Source organism: Plecotus auritus (genome assembly GCF_963455305.1).
Source record: "Plecotus auritus genome assembly, chromosome: 2".
Classification (NCBI taxonomy): Eukaryota; Metazoa; Chordata; class Mammalia; order Chiroptera; family Vespertilionidae; genus Plecotus; species Plecotus auritus.
This window is the reverse complement of record NC_137771.1, coordinates 51,848,233-51,865,782: the sequence shown is the minus strand read 5'-3', so window position 1 is coordinate 51,865,782 and position 17,550 is coordinate 51,848,233. Positions and strand designations below refer to the sequence as shown.

The following is a 17,550-nucleotide window of genomic DNA, read 5'->3' as shown; positions in this document are numbered from 1 at the left end:
TTAATTTAAAAATATTTATTACTTTGTGACTTCTAATACTGTAGTGAAAAGATGTTTATGCTGGTGCGAAAGGAAGAGAAAAACATGTCTTTTGAATTTCAACTATCTTCAGAATGATAAGGTTATTAACTTTTCATTGAAAGAACTTATGGAAGACATGTAAAACCAAAGATCGAAAGAGGGGTTAAGAAGAGAAAGATAGAATTATTTGAGGCTTTTAAAAATACTGTCATATGTTTCTAATAATTTTGAACTTTCATATTTTTTATCTTAAGATATATATATTTAAAAAATATTTTTATTGTTGATAGTATTACAGATATCTCCCATTCTCCCCCTTTTCCTCCTTCTCCTAGACCCTATCCACCCCCTTTAAGGTATATTAATAATTTGTTAAAATTCAGTAAACAAGTGGTCCTACTAATCCATGAATATTTAAAATCTATCAAGTGGATGGTTTTCCTCAACAGCATTTCAAAATAAAAATGCTCATGCACAGACTTTTAAAACTGATATTCCCCTAAATATATAGGGCTGCCTCATACACATTCTTATACATAAACTAGAGGCCCAGTGCACAGATTTGTGCACCGGTGTGATCCCTTGGCCTGGCCTGCGCCTTCTCACAATCTGGAACCAGGGGATGTCGGATAGCTGGTTTCGGCCCAATCCTGCAGGCCCGATCCATACAGGAGGGAGCCCGATCCTGTGCGTTGAGTGTCTGTCCCCTGGTGGTCAGTGCGCGTCATAGCAACTGGCCCACCGGTCATTCGTTCGTTTGGTTGCTTAGGCATATATATATATATATATATATATATATATATATATATATATATGTAATTAGAGGCCCGGTGCATGAAAATTCATGCACTTGGCGGGGGGGGGGGGGGGGTCCCCTCAGCCCGGCCTGCGCCCTCTTGCAGTCCAGAACCCCTTGGGGGATGTCCACCTGCCGGCTTAGGCCCACTCCCTGAGGGATCGGGCCTAAGCTGGCAGCCCAGGAGCCCTTGGGGGATGTCCATCTGATGGCTTAGGCCAGCTCTCCGTGGGGAGCTGACCTAAGCCACAGTCAGACATCCTTAGTGCTGCTGAGGAGGCAGGAGAGGCTCCCACCACCGCCGCTGTGCTCGCAGCTGTCAGCCCGGCTTCTGGCTGAGCGATGCTCCCCCTGTGGGAGTGCACTGACCACCATGGGGAAGCTCCTGCGTTGAGCGTCTGCCCCCTGGTGGTCAGTGTGCATCATAGTGACCAGTCATTCCCAGTTGTTCCACCATTAGGGTCAATTTGCATATTATCCTTTTATTATATAGGATAGACTAGAGGCCCAGTGCATGAATTCGTGCATGGGTAAGGTCTGGCTGGCCCACCCTGATTGGGGCTGATCGGGCCGGGCTGGCCAGGGGGAGGGGCTTTGGGCAGTTGGCAGGCCGGTTCCACCCCTGATCGGAGTGGAGGGGTCAAATGGGGGTGGAGCCGGCTGGGGGGAAGGGCCGCAAGTGGTTGGCCAGCAGGCCCCGCCCCTGATTGGGGTGGGAGGGGCTGATTGGGGGTGGGGCCAGCCAGGGGGAGGGGCCATGGGGGGCTGGCTTGGGGGAGGGGCCATGGGCAGTTGGCCAGCTAACCCCACCCTCTGGTTGAACTCCCGGTCAAACTCCTGGTCAAGGGGACAATTTGCATATTAGCCTTTTATTATATAGGATAGCTGCACCAACCAGCTGAACAAAGGAGCTCCCATTTATGGCCACTGAGGATTTCCTTCCAGTCTCTTCCATCCTAATGTGTATAGTGTCTTCCTTTTGGTTCAACCTCTTCCTCCCTCTCTTTTTTTTCCTCCAGAAAGGAAAGGAAGAAGGACAGAAAGAATGGTAGGGCTGGGCCAGTGTGGCTCAGTAGTTGAGCATTGACCCATAAACCAGGAGGTCATGGTTTGATTCCTGGTCAGGGCATATGCCTGGGTTGCAGACTCGATCCCCACTGGGGGGTGTGCAGGAGGCAGCTGATCAATGATTCTCTCTCATCATAGATGTTTCTATTTCTCTCTTCCTCTCATCTTCCTCCCTGAAATCAATTAAAAAATATTTAAAAAGGAATGGTAGGAAGCAAGATTGGGAAGAAGTGGAGGAAAATAAGGGATTAAGGGCCCTGTTTAAGGCTACAGAAATTTCCAGAGTAAGGACATCAGAGATTTTTCAGAAGCAGGTCTTATGATCAGAAATTGATATGTGGGTTATTTTTTTTAATGGTAACTAGAAAGGATCTGCATCAGGTTGCAACTTACAAGTAGGTAGAGAGCTATGGAAGTTGTATTCATATCTAATTTCTGGCTTTCTTCATCACCCTAAAGTTTTCTCATGCCACTTAATGCAATTAAATTTGATTAGGTCAAAAGCAAATAGTTTCAATTATCATCAAATTATAATTACTAATTGATTCAAAGCTGAGAGTATTAAACAATGAAGGTAGCAGGACAGGTTATGTGGCTTAGGATAAACATTTTAAAATAAAAAGTCAGGTGGTCCACCATGGGATCAGACAGGCCAGATGTGAGCATGGGCTGCATGTCAGATGTTCAGGCCATGATTGAGCTTAGAATTGGGGGTGGTGGCCAAACTTTACCTATGGTTTGACAAACAGGGGTAAGCACCAAAGGAGGACCAGATTCCTCGGCAATGGCTAATTCTGATTTTCTCACAGAATTTTTATTTTCTGTGGCTTAAAGTTTTATGATTCTATTAGTGAAATACTTTACAAACATGATGAATTAAAGAGATGTCAGTCAACTGGCCCTGGCATAGAATCATAATTTAATTATTCTGTTCCTACAAGAAAACATCTTCCTAAATAAGTGGTCTACAAATAAACATTTGGACACAACTTATTAGAAATTGCCTGAATAACGTTCTTTATAAATATATACAATTGTGAACAAAACAAAAGGCAAAACAAGTTTCCTTTCAAAAAGAATGCTTCAATTTATTTATTTTTATTCTTAGGATTTGCCAAGCACTGCAGTGAATTCTTTTTCCCAAGGCTGAAAAAGTTTCTAATTGGCTTTATAGTCAGCTAGCTTATTAAAGCACAGTAAACATCTTAACATTTTTTCCAACCTTTTTTTTTTTTTCTGCAGTAAAAGACTTTTTCTAATTAAAATTGTCAATAAGAAATTCACTTCTTACCTTGTCAGAAGGTTTAAATGGATTTCCTTGTCCGCTAATTCCACCACTGATGCTAAATCCAAGGCCAGGATTCTTTTCTATTCTCACACAAAACTATGTAAAAAAGATATAAAAAGGTAATCAAATGCATATAAAAACCAAATATCTTCAAATAACTGCATCCCAGTAGGAAAAATTCACATTTCACTTAAGTTCTCAGTGACAGTTTATGTTAACTTGGTACATAAGACAGTATCAACTCTGACAAAATAGTATTTAGTGCTTCTATAGGCATCAGTTATAAATGAAACTAGCTTGAAATTACCTGGCAAGCAGACATTAGTAAGTATTCATTCATTACTGTGTGCAAGTCTAAATTTTGATTAGCAGAATTAAAAATTAAAAGCCTTATAAAAGGTTGTTAATTATTTAAATTATCTAATTTAAATGCACACATATTCTAACTAATTTGAAAAGATGTATAAATAAGTAAAAGAAAATTTTCAAATGTAGAGTTAGGGGAAAATATGGCTCTTTAAATAAGTTGCTACTACTTCCTAGGTGAGTCGTACAATTCATCTCCTTGGTAGAGAATTCCTTTGTTTAGAAACAGTGGGACTTTTAGCTTGAGAAAGGGGAAAATTTTTGGCCATAACTTGAGTTTGGGTTAAACAAAGGAAAAATGAAATATTCAGTAAAAAGAGTTTTAGATTTAGCAGCAGTTTCTGGCAAAGCAGTTAGGGGTCTTGGAGGAAGAGAACACTGAAAAAGAAAGAGGTCAAGAATATGGAGAAATGATTTGTGACGGGAATAGTCAAGAAATATTTAGGACTGGAGGGATAATAGTTTAATATTCTGTGCTATATTACCTTCCCAAATCCAAAACCATCAATGAAGGCCTGTAAAACACAAGATCCTTGTGCTTTATAGAGCTATGGGAAAATGATGGCATTGGGAGCAGGTCCACCTTGAGATAAGACTGTAGTAAGAATGATAGTCATGATAAGAATTGATACAAAGAATGTAGATCAAGAATTCCATTGGAGGGAAATGAGTACCAAGAATGATCTAGAAAAACTACTGTGTAACAAATTTAGGAATTCTTGCTGATCGTGGGTTGGGGATGTGTGTGTGGTCTGTAGTGAAAATGCTAGTTTTCTATGTGTAATGAGATGGGGGCCCCCAGATGACTGAGAGACAGAACCCAGAGTTAGCATAAACTTTGGTTGGGTAAAGAAAGAAAACTCCTTTATTTATTTGTTTGTTTGTTTGTTTAAAGTATTACATGTGTCTCCTTTTCCCCCCCACTGACCCTCCCCCCGGCCATTCCCACCCCTGAGGGCATGCCCCCACAGCCTCAGTGTCTGTGTTCATTGGTTATGCTAATATGCGTGCACACAAGTCCTTTGGTTGATCTCTACCCCCCCCTCCCCTTCCCCTTGCCTCTGGATCTATTTTTGCTCATCAGTTTATGTTGATCATTATGAGTGAGGTCATGTGATATTTATCTTTCTCTGACTGGCTTATTTCGCTTAGCATAATGCTCCAGTTCCATCCATGCTGTTGCAAATGATAAAAGTTCCTTCTTTTTTATAGCAGTGTAGTATTCCATTGTGTAGATGTACCACAGTTTCTTAATCCACTCATCTGCTGATGGGCACCTAGGCTGTTTCCAAATCTTAGCTATGGTAAATTGTACTGCTATGAACATAGGGGTGCATATATCATTTCTGATTGGTGTTTCTAGTTTCTTGGGATATATTCCTAGAAGTGGGATTACTGGGTCAAATGGGAATTCCATTTTTAACTTTTTGAGGAAACTCCATACTGTTAAGAAAACTCTTTCTTAAAGATGATTGGAAATGTTTACTTTCTTAAGTAGTTTGATGTTTTCCCCAGCAATCTTGCATAGCCTATTAATTTGCTTATGGGCAAATGCAAATGCCCCAAATGCTCTCTATATTTTTATTTTTGAGGTATCTTTAATCGCTCTTAGATCGTTCAAGGCAAATTTGAGCCTTAGTCCTGACTTAATCAGCATATTGTGAGTCTTTAGGAGCTAGGTCAATTAGGCTTGGCCATTTAATGGAACTATTCTGAATTCACTATCATATTTCATAATAATGAGTAGAACATTTAAGTATTACACAGTTCACTTGCAACACAAAGGCAAAAACTATCTGCTAATGTAACTTTTATGGTAGAGTCAGTAATGAATAGTTTCTAAATTATGGGAAACTGCAATTGCCAGAAGTACTCTCCAAGATTTTTATTTTAAAGATATGTTTAATTACAACTTTTCCTTGAATTGAGCTAGATTTCTTAAAACTGGTTATCACGCTGTGATAGAAAGTACAGTTTATAACAGTTTTGTATTTATAAGGCTCACAGTCTGTGAATATGAACATATGATAACTTGATGCAGCTCCAAGGAATATTTTAGCTTTATTCAATATACCAGTTTACCCTGTAGTCCTTTTTGGATTGTTATTGGTTAACTAGAGGCCCGGTGCATGAAATTTGTGCAGGGGGTGGAGGGGCGCTCCCTCAGCCTGGCCTGCACCCTCTTGTAGTCCGGGACACCTCGGGGGATGTCTGACTACCGGCTTGTGTCTGGATGGCCTTCTGCAGCTGCATGGTCTGCTGCTTGAGCTTCAGTAGCTGCTGCACGTGCATGGGCTGGGCCACCACGGTCTGTCCTGCGGACACCATCGAGTGGGTGAGTCAAGTGCGGAGGCAGGCTCTGAGTTCCCTGCACTTCCCTGAGTCACTGAGTTGTTCAGACTGACTGCCTTCTATAGAGAACGGCATTGGGATCAGGCCTTAGCCAGCAGTCGGACATCCCTCTTGCAGTCCCGGACCCCTTGGAGGATGTAGCAGTGCGCCAAGTGGCAGGCGGCCAGGGAGGAGCCTGAATAGGGGCCAGGTGCCATGCCGCTCACGCTCATTCTGGCCCGCTGCACCTGCTGCCACCTCTCAGTAGTGCTGCCACAGAGTCGGGAGAGGCTCCCGCCATGGCAGCTGTGCTCGCCAGCCATGAACCTGGCTTCTGGATGAGTGCACTGACCACCAGGGGGCAGCTCCTGCATTGAGCATCTGCCCCCTGCTGGTCAGTGCACATCATAGCCACCAGTTGTTCTGGTCGTTCCGCCATAACAGTTGCTTAAGCTTTTATTACTAGTATATAGATTAGCAATGAGAAGAACGGAACTTACATGATTTAAATATATTATCTTTGTGTTTTCCCATATTTCTGTGCATTTCTAATTAAATTACTTAAGATATAGGTTATTTCTTTCTAATATAAAAATTTTATATTGCACAATGTAATATATAGAAGGTATATTTCCCCAGGCCACTAAAAAACCTGAAAGGAAACATATGCAACATATTTATTTATAAAGTAAATTGTTGCGAATACTTCCTAGTCCTTCTCCTGCAAGGTAGTGACTATATCCATTTTATATTATTGTCAATCTGGAAGGCACTAAAAATCTAAAGGAAATAAATTTCACATGTGCCAAGTAGATGAAGAACTGCCTCAATATATTTTTTAATATTAGAAATAATAAAGATGACACTGTGATTTTATAAATGTGACAACCATAAATTCTTATCTGAAGCTAGACTACCCTTGGGTATATTGTGATATGGCTAATAGGTTGTGTTGTGACTGTTGTGTCCCATAAAGCATGTCAGAGAGAGTATTCATCTCACATATAAAGAGTTCCACCTGCCTGGCAAGGCCCAAAGGGGCCATGAAAAGATGAGAGAATATCTCACAGCCAAGGAACAGTCAGAAACTAAATAGAATTATCAAAGAGGAAATGCAGTGTTCTAGCAAAAAGTCAGATCTAGGAGGCTAACAAATAGCTTCTTTAGTGAGGATCAGCATTTCAATTTTTTATTAAGATATTGGAAACAATGAATGAAGATATAAGCAGCAGCCCGGCAGTCAGTGGTGCATTTGTTTCTTTCAGAGTCTGTTTTCGTCATGTGACTTCACTTGAAACTTCTGGTCTGTGCCACAATAGGCAGTATCTTAGGTCATGCACTAATTTATTTATTTTTAAATATATTTTTTATTAAATTTATAGAGGAAGGCAGAGGGAGAAAGAGAGAGAGACATCAATGATGAGAGAGAATCATTGATTGGCTGCCTCCTGCATGCCCCCCCTGTGGGGGTCCAGCCTGAAACCCTGTCTGGGAATCGAACCGTGATCTCCTTGTTCATAGGTCAATGCTCAACCACTGGGCCACACTGGCTGAGTTTGTTGCTAACTTAATAGGAAGGTTTGGACAAAGAATTTGGGCTTTAGGTTAGATAAACCTGGGTTAAAATTACAGCTTGACCAGTTATATTTATCTCAAGTTACTTATTTTCTCTGTACCCTGGATTATTCATCTGTAAAAAGAAAATAAGATTATTGTGAGTATTAAATGAAATAGTATGTATAAGCAGCATCAGCTATAGAATTGTTGGGGCCTGGTGCAAAATGTAAATGTGAGGCTCTTTGTTCAAAGATTATTAAGAATTAAGAATTGGAGACAGCAGAGCATTAAACCAAGTGTGGGGCTCTTCTAAGCGCAGGACTTTGTTCATACTTAAGTCCCTTCTTTAACATAACTATAGAATGTTTAAGTTTTTACTTCTCAGTTTGAAAGGCACCTGATGTTTCTAGAGGGGTGAATCACAACACTTGTAAGTGATTCTAAATACAATCTCTGAATCATGATGTTTTACATTTAATAAGCAATGCCCTGGCTGGTGTGGTTCAGTTGGTTGGTCATCGTCCCATGCACCAAAATGTTGCTGGTTCAATTCCAGGTCAGGGCACATGCCTGGGTTTTGGACTCAATCTCCAGTAGGGGGCATGCAGGAGGCAGCCAGTAGATGCTTCCCTCTCACATGGATGTGTTTCTCTCTCTCCTTCTCCCTTCCTCCCCTCCCCGCCAAATAAATAAATTTAATAAACATGTAAACTTTAAAACTTAGTAATCCTCTCATTAGTCAAACTATAAAATTTTTGTGTTATTGGAGGGATGATGTAAAAATGGTCTTTAAATTTAGAGTGTTCAGAGTAAGTGCACGCTAATACTAAACTTACTCTTCAAGGAAGGTGAAAATAGAGGGCATTGATCTCCGTGAATTTTTTAAAAACATAATCTTTATTGTTTCAGTGAATTTTTAAATGCATTGATTCTCACAGAAAACAAACACATAGCTGCTATTAGGACTAACCAAGTCAGAGAACAGAGTTGAGGTTATAATATTTGTGAGGGAGAAGATATGAGCAATTTTTAACCTTCTAGATGTCTTTAATAAAACATAATTTAAAACTTCATTAACTTTTTAGAATCTCTGGAGAATTAAAGGCCTCACATCATTACCTCATTAAAGGCACCTGTCTGATATATTTTCCCTTAAATCAAACACTTGGCCTAGATCAAGGCAGGATAGAGAAAAAATTATTTTTAAAAATATCTATAATTTGGAGAATGATTAATACATAATCTCAGCTTCAAGAGGGTATTAAGAAATAGAGGATTTGTCTAGACCACTGGGATCCAAATAATAAATGGCTCTTAACAACAGAAAGGAAAAACTAGAAAATGATGATAATCTTGTCTGATACATTCAGAAAATAAGGTGAATAATATGTGAAGCTTTGAGTTAATAATAAAGTGAAAACTTTATATACCATATTAAAGATTTAGTGAAGTCAGTGGGCAAAGTCAGCTTTGCCTAATTATCTGAATTATCAAAAAAGATACACTAATTTTATATGAACATTAAGATTTTAATGTCTTACTTTTTAAGCTTAATTAATGTAACTCAATAGGTGACATCTTATTCAGTTTTCTGGTCCTAAGGAAGAAAACAGGTCCTTATAATGGAAAAGCAAATTCTACTTTTAGATAGGTCAGAAGAGAAGCATTTTTTTTGTGTGTGTGTGCTACAAGGCATTTATCAGTATCTTTTGGAGCATTTCAGAAATGTTTCCCTTCTAACTGTTGTTTATAATGTTCTTTATAGGAAACTTTATCTCTGTACTATTCAACAATCAGAAGACAGGACTTTTAAAAAATGATGCCACAAATAGAGAGAAATATACAGTTTATGTTTCACACAGTCAATTTCACCAGAGGCCTTGGTAACCACACCTAGTCCACTGAAGCTCTTTGTAAGATCCCAAAACTGTGTGGTAGAGTTAAATTGGAGTGGGGAGTGGGGAGGGGAGGGTGTAGGATAAACCAGAAAAACTGTTCCGACCCATCAACTTTTCCTTATGTAAAATGGGCCTTTTACCAACCATCCATTCCTATAGGTTGGTGTCCTTAACCACTAAAAATAGTGATAAAATAGTGTGTTGCACTCTAGTCAACATGGTGACAGCATTAATGTGTCCCAGACTATATTAACGAGGGAAGACAAACCATAGATTCATTGGGATTTCCTGAACATTTCCTGAAAATACATCAATTGTGAAATCTCTTCTCACCTGCTCTGGATAGCCATCCATACTCCTTTGCCCTTTAGTTTGAATTAAGCACCGTCCAGGCTGAGGTCCCCGGGTGGCCTGTGAAGAGGGGATCTGAATAGGCAATGGTGACTGGAACTGCTGGATGGTCACTTTGTTTATATTTCCCTCATATGGCTGCTGCTCCCGGCTACGATGCTGAAGGCTTTGGGACCCCATCAAGGTCTGGATATGGCTGCCTGCCTGTGGAGAAGATAATCTGTCAGATGACGATTCGTGGTGTTGAAAGGATGTGATTAAAGTAAAAACACGTACAGACATCTCTTTGGTAAAGTGGCATCATTTGGGCTTGCAGCCATGGCTGGAAAAGATAATGAAAAGACAGCAAGGGGCCGCCTACTATGCTTTGTGAAAATGTTAATATTGGAGCAAGGTTGCATTAAATACATTCGCAGTCAGCTGGTGGTTTGCCAAAGTTTATTTTAACTCCCATTTTAAGGGAACAAAATTCAGTCCAAGAAAAAGAAGTCACTACTTAAAAATAAAGTCAAATTCCATATGGCATTTTATTTTGAAATATACCAGGGAGAGATGTAATATATGGAACCTTTATGCCACAAGTGCTTAGTGAGATTGCTTACATGAGAATAGTCAATATTTACTGATTTTCTGCATTTTAAAATCAAGAGTATTTCTTAAAGAAAACTAAAAAATAAAAATTTGTGTTTTGACATTCAAAAAAATAAAATGAAATCAACAATATGGTTTGGGAATCTTTAAGTTACGTCAAAAATTAATCATGAGATAAATTCCTGTGAGTATCGATAGTCTGTGGAGGCACTAAATCTGGAAGGGTCTTCAGAGTGAGCTCTGTAAGGAGATCACCTCATGTTGAGCTTGCAGAGATTCATCAGTACCTCTAATGAAAATGATAATTTCTTAGTTCTTAAAGGCAGTTATGGAGGCCAGAGCGCATGCTCACTCTGATCTCCCATCTTTGAATGATACGATGCGAATCCCTGCTCCTTTGTTCACTCTTATTTTCTCACCTTCTTTCTAGCATCAGCTCCTTTAGTCATTCTACCTGATATTTTTTCTACCAAGCAATCAGATCTGTTTGTGAGCTGGTAATCTAGAATATGCCTTTTAATATCAGGTAGGGCTTAACATGGAAGTCTAACATGAGAAGTAAAAGCTTATCATAGATACTTTTAAGCATATGTATTAGTATAGTGCTATGGTTGGTACTTCACTCATCATTATGAAAGGATCTGAGGGTTCACTTCACGAATTCATTTTCTTTCTTGTTGATCTTTTAAGGGTGGGTAATTTGGAACTAAAAAATGAATTTCACCTTAGAATTCATTAGCTAAGAAAGCCTGTGAATTTGCCTACCTAATCAAGATTTTGATTAATATGAAAAGGTCAGGTTGGAGGAATAAAAGAATAATTTTAAGCAAGTAGTCAATGAAAAGATTAATTTTAATTTTTAAGAGACATCAGGAAATGACACTGATCATCTGAAGGAGATGAAAGGCATATTTCTTGATTCCAAACAAGAGGTAATTGAGTGAAGAAAATACTCAAAAGTTATTATTTGGCCATATGTAGAGCAAAGGAAATAACAATTTGATTATACTTTTTAGGTGTTTAACTGGTTGTCTTAGTATCATGTACAGTTTTCTACTTTAAAATCAGCAAAGATATTTAGTATGAGAATCTTGAGGGAAAAGATGCAAAAAAAAAAAAAAAAGAGTTTCTGGCTATTCCAGCATAGTGAAAAACAGTTAGCAATCCAGCACTGCCCAACACAATTAACCAGCGACCACAACACTACAATGCCAACACAATTGAGATAACCATGTAGAGGGCAAATGTGTATTTCTCGATGGAATCTATTCCCTTTTCAGCCATTCTAGAAGACTGAACACCCCATCTGGTCAAGTTTTCCCTTATTGCAAATTGAATCTCTCTTATCTCTGTGGAATTTCACATTCTCTTGTTTGGGAGGAGAGAAAAGCCATGATAAACACAGTATCACATTGTGAGCTGCTAAATCACTGGCATGCTGAGTTAGTTAGAGAAAAGTATTTCCTGGAGTTTGAGGAGCTGGGAGTATAGGCTGGCTAAGGCTGACTGGCCTGGCTTCTGAATAGTCCATTGGTTTTACATTTATAACTGCTTCTCACCTCCACTGGCATAATATTCATGGATCTTCAGTCAGTGCTTGAGTAAGTGGACACACAGGAAGTGATCACATAGACAAAGCATTTTTAACACCCAGAAAAACTTAGAGAGACACAGCATATAGCTAGAGTTCCAAAACACATAATCTGCCTGAGAAAATCAATAATGACTGCTTAACAATCACTTCATTGATTAGAATATTCTGGTAATGGTCTATCCATGGGTGCAAAATTAATTCTATATATTATAGAACTGTAATAGCCTTTAGATTTCTTTTTCTTTTTGGTTTATTTTTTCCTTCTGATGGGACAGTTTGAGCTCAGCATTTTCTTTCGATTTGGAACTTGAGGGCAAGCACCATATCCTACTTGCCATCTTTAATAACTGGCATATAATAAATAATAGCTGTCATCCAAACACTAGGTGCTAAGCAATGTGCTAAAACTTACATGTATTATCTCCTTTCATCCTTGTAACAGCACTAGAGATAATTATTATTATCCAGTTTTATTGAGGAGAAAACTAAGGCTTGGAGAGGTTAAGTAACTTTCCCAAGTCATCTGCCAACCGGTAAGCTGGCAGGACCAGGATCTGAACAAAGGCTGTCTGACTATGACTATCATAATGAATTGAAAAGGAGTCATGCAAAGAAACAGAAGGATCAGGTTGTTGAGGATGAATATATTAAAATCTTTAGCAGCTCCTTTAATTTGCCAAAGGGCCATTCCTACTTATTGATTTAGATCATCACCTATTTTAGATCCTATGTATGGGACTTAGAGCTTTATAGTTAACCAAATAGGCTGATGCTCTGTGCATTTAGCAATCTTTCTATGATTATGAAGTGACAGAGCTCATGTTCTTGTATGGCTTGGCAAAATATAACATAGACTTGGAGGAAACATCTGTAACGATGCTCTTTGCATCAGCAGCAATTTTTTTTCAGTCTGTATTTGGGATATATGCTGCAAAGAATGGGAATGACAGCTATAGAAAGCAAAGAATTAACACTAAGTTTTGTGTGAGTTAAACAGACATATAGGACACAAGATATCTAAAAGAACAATTACGGTGTGGAGGGACTGTGATGAGGAAGTTTTCTGACTGGCACGAAGGCTTAAGAAAGGTAATAAGGGTGCTCACGGTGAAGTACAAAGGACTGAATGAAAATGCAGAAAATGTCAGAGATGGCATTTATTCAGGCAGAGGGGTTAGCTATGAGAACACTGACTCATACTGAAGGGGAATTTGAACAAAAAGGTTTCTGTAAAGCCTGTGCTACACATTTTGAATGATAAAAAGAAACAGAGAAAATTTGACATTTGTTTTGAATTTTCAAGGGGAGGTTGGAAAAATAACATGTATTTGAGGAGAATAGTGATGGAATGCAGTGTTTTCAAGTTGACCTGAAAAAATACTGTCAAAGTGTATGTTTACAGGGAAAAACTCCAATATCCATTGGACCCCAGGAAACATTACTGTCAACACCACAGAAAGGAAATGTTGATTTTGCTACTTTTAAAGTGTTTGGGAGGTTTTGTATGATATAAAAGAAATGACTTTCTCATGACAACAATATTTCGGTTCACACTGTTTTCTTAGAAAAAAGTGTTAGACTGAGAAGTGTATTACCCAGTTTGGTCATTTGTCTTACTACATATCTTGACTCTTTAACTATTTTAGGGTTCCTTCCAAAAGTCAAACATAGCTTCAAAGGATGACAATTTATGCCACTGAGAATGTGCAACTGGAAACCATCAACTTCTAAAATTACGTCCAAAAGAGTTCAAAAAAATGTTTGGGAGCAATTTCAACAACACAGAATCATCTATAAAGGATAATTTAGTATTTGATTTCAAGATATCAGCAGCAGTCATTGGAATGAGTCAGTTTCAGTAATTTTGTAAAACAATAACAACAAAAAGCCCTGTCCCTTTCTATCTATACCATGTATTCTGTATGTTCTCCTTCTTAACATGCAGTACCATGTATTCTGTATGTTCTCCTTCTTAACATGCAGTTTAAGTTTTAAAAATTGAGGCAGTAGGATTTCTGCTTCCTGGTAGATTGAGTAGGCTTACTTTCCTCTATTCTCTCCATGAAGAAAAATAAAAAATCCTGGACATTATATATAAAAAAATATAAGAAAACTTTGGAAAGTAGACAGAAAACAGCAGATCAGCTAGGGACCTAGAAACCAAGTAAAAGCATAGTGGTGAATTCATTGAGTTTTATTTTTGTGTCGTATATCCCAGACTTGGAGCTGAAGAAGCGGGTAACCTGAAAATGCCTGAAGGTACAGATAAGAAAAGTCTTAGCAAAAGCCTACTCTGTCTAGCCAAAAGACCAGAAAAAAGGGGCAGAAAACTTTGATAGTGACCACCCTACTATATATAGCCAGTGGGAAAACACTGTAGTCCCACAAAGTCCAAGTGGGGATCCTAGACTTCTACCCTCATAAGGATGCAACAAGGTACACCAACACTCCTGCTGGTGTGCTATCAGAGAAGACCACTGCACTTATCCCCTGTGGCCAGCAGGGAGCCCCTCCCCAAGCCCCATGGTGTCACTGGAGAACACAAGGACCATGGACTTACTCTCCCACACAGCAGTAATGAGGCACCCTTCTACTTTCCCAGTAGGATGGTTAGAGAGAGTCTAGAAATGAGGCTACCTTCTCTGAGGTACCAGTGGAGGCCATCTGGGAATTTAGAACATCTATTTCCACCTAGCAATAATAATATAAATTTTTGCCTCAGATCAATAATTAAAATCCTATCTTGAGAGCCTAGAAAATGAGAAGCCAAATAAACCCCAAGCAAGCAGAAAGAAGGAAATAATAATAGCAGAGATCAATGAAATTGAAAATGAATAACAGAAAAAAAAAAAAAAAAAGAAACAAAAAGCTGATTCTTTGGAAAGATCACTTCTAGCAAGATTGAATGAGAAAGAAAAAAGAAAACTCAAATTAGCAAAATCAGGAATATTACTACAGATCCTGCAAACATCGTAAAAGTAATAAAGTAATACTACAAATAACTCTACACACAAATTTGACAACTTATATGAAATAGGCCACTTGGAAAAGCATAAACTACTGTAACTCACCCTGTATGAAACAGATAATTTGAAAAGCCCTGCAACCATCAAGATTAGAATATGTAATTTAAAAATTCCCAGGAAAGATATCTCCAGGTACAGACTGTTCCACAGGAGAATTTTACCAAATATTTAAATAACAATTAACACCAATTCTACACTCTCTCTTCCAGATAATAGAAGAGGAGGGGACACATCCACTTTATTTCATGAAGCCAGTATTATTACTTCAATAACAACACCACACCTGATAAGGACAGTAAAAACAAAAACAAAAACAAAAAACAAGGAAGAAAGAAAACTATAGAGCACTACAATTTATGAATATAAATACAAAAATCTTGAACAAAATGTTGGCAAATAAAATTTATAAATAAGTAAACTCCATGCCCAAGTGGAGTTTATTCCAGTGATACAAAGCATGTTCAATATTTGAAAATCAACGACTGCAGTGCACATGTTAATGGGCTACAGAAGAAAAATTATGCAGTCATATCAATGGAAACAGAATATATTTGACAAAATTTAGCATCTATTTGTGATAAAAACTCAGAAATATAGAAATGGAGTAGAACTTCCTCTACTTGATAAAGAACATCTACAAAAAACATAAAGCTAACTTAAAACTTATGTGAAAAAAATGAATGCTTCTTCCCCAAGATCAAGAACAAGGCACAGATGTCCACACTCACCACTCTTATTCAGCAGAATGCTGTAAGTTCTAGTCAGTAGAATAAGGCAAGAGAAGGAAATAACAGGCATACAGATGGAGAGGAAGAAATTAAATGTCCTTATTTACAGGTTATGTGATTGTCTGCATAGAAAACCCAAAATAACCACCAAAAAAATTCCTAGAACTAACAAATGAATTCAGCAAGGTTACAAGTGTATTTATGTATGTTAGCAATGAAATGCAGACACCAAATTTAAATGCAATACCATGCACAGTAACTAAAAAAAAGTAAAATATTTAGGTATAAACCAAACAAAGCTTGTGCAAGATTTATATGCTGATAACTACACAATCCTGAAGAAAGATATCAAACTCTTAAATAAATGGAGAGACATATTTATGGGTTGGAAGACAACACAGTAAAGATGTCAATTCTTTCCAAATTGATACATAGGTTTAACAAATTCCTAACAAAACCCTAGTTTTATGTATTCTATTTATATTCTATTCTAAACTTTATAAAAGGAACTCATATAACTTAACGAAAGGAAGATAAACAACCCATTTAAAAAATGGGCAACGGACTTAAATAGATACTTTTTGAAAGAGGACATAAGGAAGGCCACGAGACATATGAAAACATGCTCAAAGTCACTAATCATCTGAGAGATGCAAATTAAAATGAAAATGCAGTTACCATCTCACACCTGTCAGAATGGCTATCATGAACAAATCAACAAATGACAAGTGCGGGCAAGAACGCGGAGAAAAAGGAACCCTCGTACTCTGCTGGTGGGAATGCAGATTGGTGCAGCCACTGTGAAGAACAGTATGAAATTTCCTCAAAAAAACTAAAAATGGAACTCCCATTTGACCCAGTGATCCCACTTCTAGGAATATACCCGAAGAAACTAGAAACACCAATCAGAAAGGATATATGCACCCCTATGTTCATAGCAGCACAATTTACCATAGCTAAGATTTGGAAACAGCCTAAGTACCTATTAGCAGATGAGTGGATTAAAAACCTGTAGTACATCTACACAATGGAATACTATAATGCAGTAAAAAAGGAGTTCTTACCATTTGCAACAGCATGGATGGAACTGGAGAGCATTATGCAAAGCAAAATAAGCCAGTCAGAGAAAGATAAATATCACATGATCTCACTCATTTGTGGAATATAATGAAAAACATAAACTGATGAACAAAAATAGATCCAGAGACAGAGAAGCATCAATCAGACCATCAAACCTCAGAGGGAAGGTAGGGGAGGGTGGGGGTAAGGGGGAGAGATCAACCGAAGGACTTGCATGCATGCATATAATAAGCCTAACCAATGGACACAGACACCAGGGGGTAAGGTCATGGGTGGGGGGTAATGGGGGGGCGGTAAGGACACATATGTAATACCTTAATCAATAAAGAAAAAAAATCTATCTTTCACTTTTAAATAAAGATAATCATAATAATAAAAAAGCCAATGAAACTAGAATAGCTAACACAATTTTGAAAAAGAAGAATAAAGTAAGAAGAATCAGAATGATTTCAAGATTATTATGTGGGATATTGGCAGAGGGACAGACATATAGATAAATGAAATGAATCAGATGATCCATAAATAGACCTACAAGAAGTGATTTTTGGCAAAGGTGCAAAAGCAAATCAATGGATGAAAGAGAGCCTTTTCAACAAATGGTTCTGGCACAATTAAACATCCATAGGCAATATAAGTGAACTGTGACCTATGTCTCACATCTTACATAAAAGCTAACTCAAATTAGATCATAGATTTAAATGTAAAATGTTAGGAGGACGAAACAACAAGCTATAAAGTTTGAGAAAATATTAGCAAACCATATATTTGACAAAGGACAGTATCTAGAATATATTAAAAAAAAACTCTCAAAACTCGACAGTAAGAGATTAAACAATTCATTTAGAATAATGGTCA

The 17,550-nt window shown here is 38.0% G+C and overlaps 1 protein-coding gene across 3 annotated transcripts in view; it reads right to left on the bottom strand.

Annotated features, from left to right (window-relative positions):
• Window positions 1–17,550, bottom strand: part of LRRC7 (leucine rich repeat containing 7) — a 496,684-nt gene that overhangs the window by 33,782 nt on the left and 445,352 nt on the right. For all 3 annotated transcript variants that reach the window (XM_080658305.1, XM_080658301.1, XM_080658302.1), the window contains 2 exons: window positions 9,659–9,880; window positions 3,177–3,269 (listed from right to left, as the gene is read on the bottom strand). In XM_080658305.1, the coding sequence (XP_080514431.1) occupies window positions 3,177–3,269; window positions 9,659–9,880 (315 nt within the window). The remainder of the gene's footprint in view (window positions 1–3,176; window positions 3,270–9,658; window positions 9,881–17,550) is intronic.